At 15.0% G+C, this 607-nt stretch overlaps 1 protein-coding gene across 1 annotated transcript; it reads left to right on the top strand.

The window, feature by feature from the left end:
- Nucleotides 1-145: 145 nt before the first annotated feature.
- On the top strand, nt 146-379 carry M431DRAFT_102899 (hypothetical protein; the record flags this gene model as incomplete). Its single annotated transcript, XM_024911493.1, has 1 exon — nt 146-379. A coding segment is annotated over one exon (234 nt), but the record flags the coding sequence as incomplete, so codon positions are not given.
- Nucleotides 380-607: the final 228 nt, after the last annotated feature.

The following is a 607-nucleotide window of genomic DNA, read 5'->3' as shown; positions in this document are numbered from 1 at the left end:
TTATTATTTTATTATTTATTATTTTATTATTTATTATTTTATTATTTATTATTTTATTATTTATTATTTTATTATTTATTATTTTATTATTATTTTATTATTTACTAATTATTTATTTTAATAGAATAAGCCTTTAGAGTAGTAGAAAGCTAATACTAATAGATTTCCTATTTTATCTATTTTAGCAAGACGTTATTTAGCTATTCCTGCTACTTCTGCTGCTATAGAAAGTGTGTTTTCTATTAGTAATAATATTATAACAAAGGCTAGAAATAGGTTAAATCCTAACCTAGTTTCTGAAATAATATTATTAAAAAGCTGGATGAAGGATTTTAAAGAGCTTGAAAATGAATATTTTGAAGAAAATAACTTAGATTAGCTTATGTAATTATTTTATTTATATAGTTTTTTTATTTATTTAATAAACGTTATTTTATTATAAAATAGGAATTTTTTTATAGTATAATTATAAAGATATAATTATTAAAAAGTAAAAAAAACGTAAAGTATTCTTTTAGATTAAAATAATAATAAAAATCTTATAATTTAAATTATAGCTTTATTATAGCTTATATAATAAAAATAAAAATACTATTATAAAATATAA

This window comes from Trichoderma harzianum, assembly GCF_003025095.1.
Source record: "Trichoderma harzianum CBS 226.95 unplaced genomic scaffold M431scaffold_497, whole genome shotgun sequence".
NCBI classification, from domain to species: domain Eukaryota; kingdom Fungi; phylum Ascomycota; class Sordariomycetes; order Hypocreales; family Hypocreaceae; genus Trichoderma; species Trichoderma harzianum.
The sequence above is the reverse complement of the archived record's forward strand: the minus strand, read 5'-3'. Positions and strand labels throughout refer to the sequence as shown.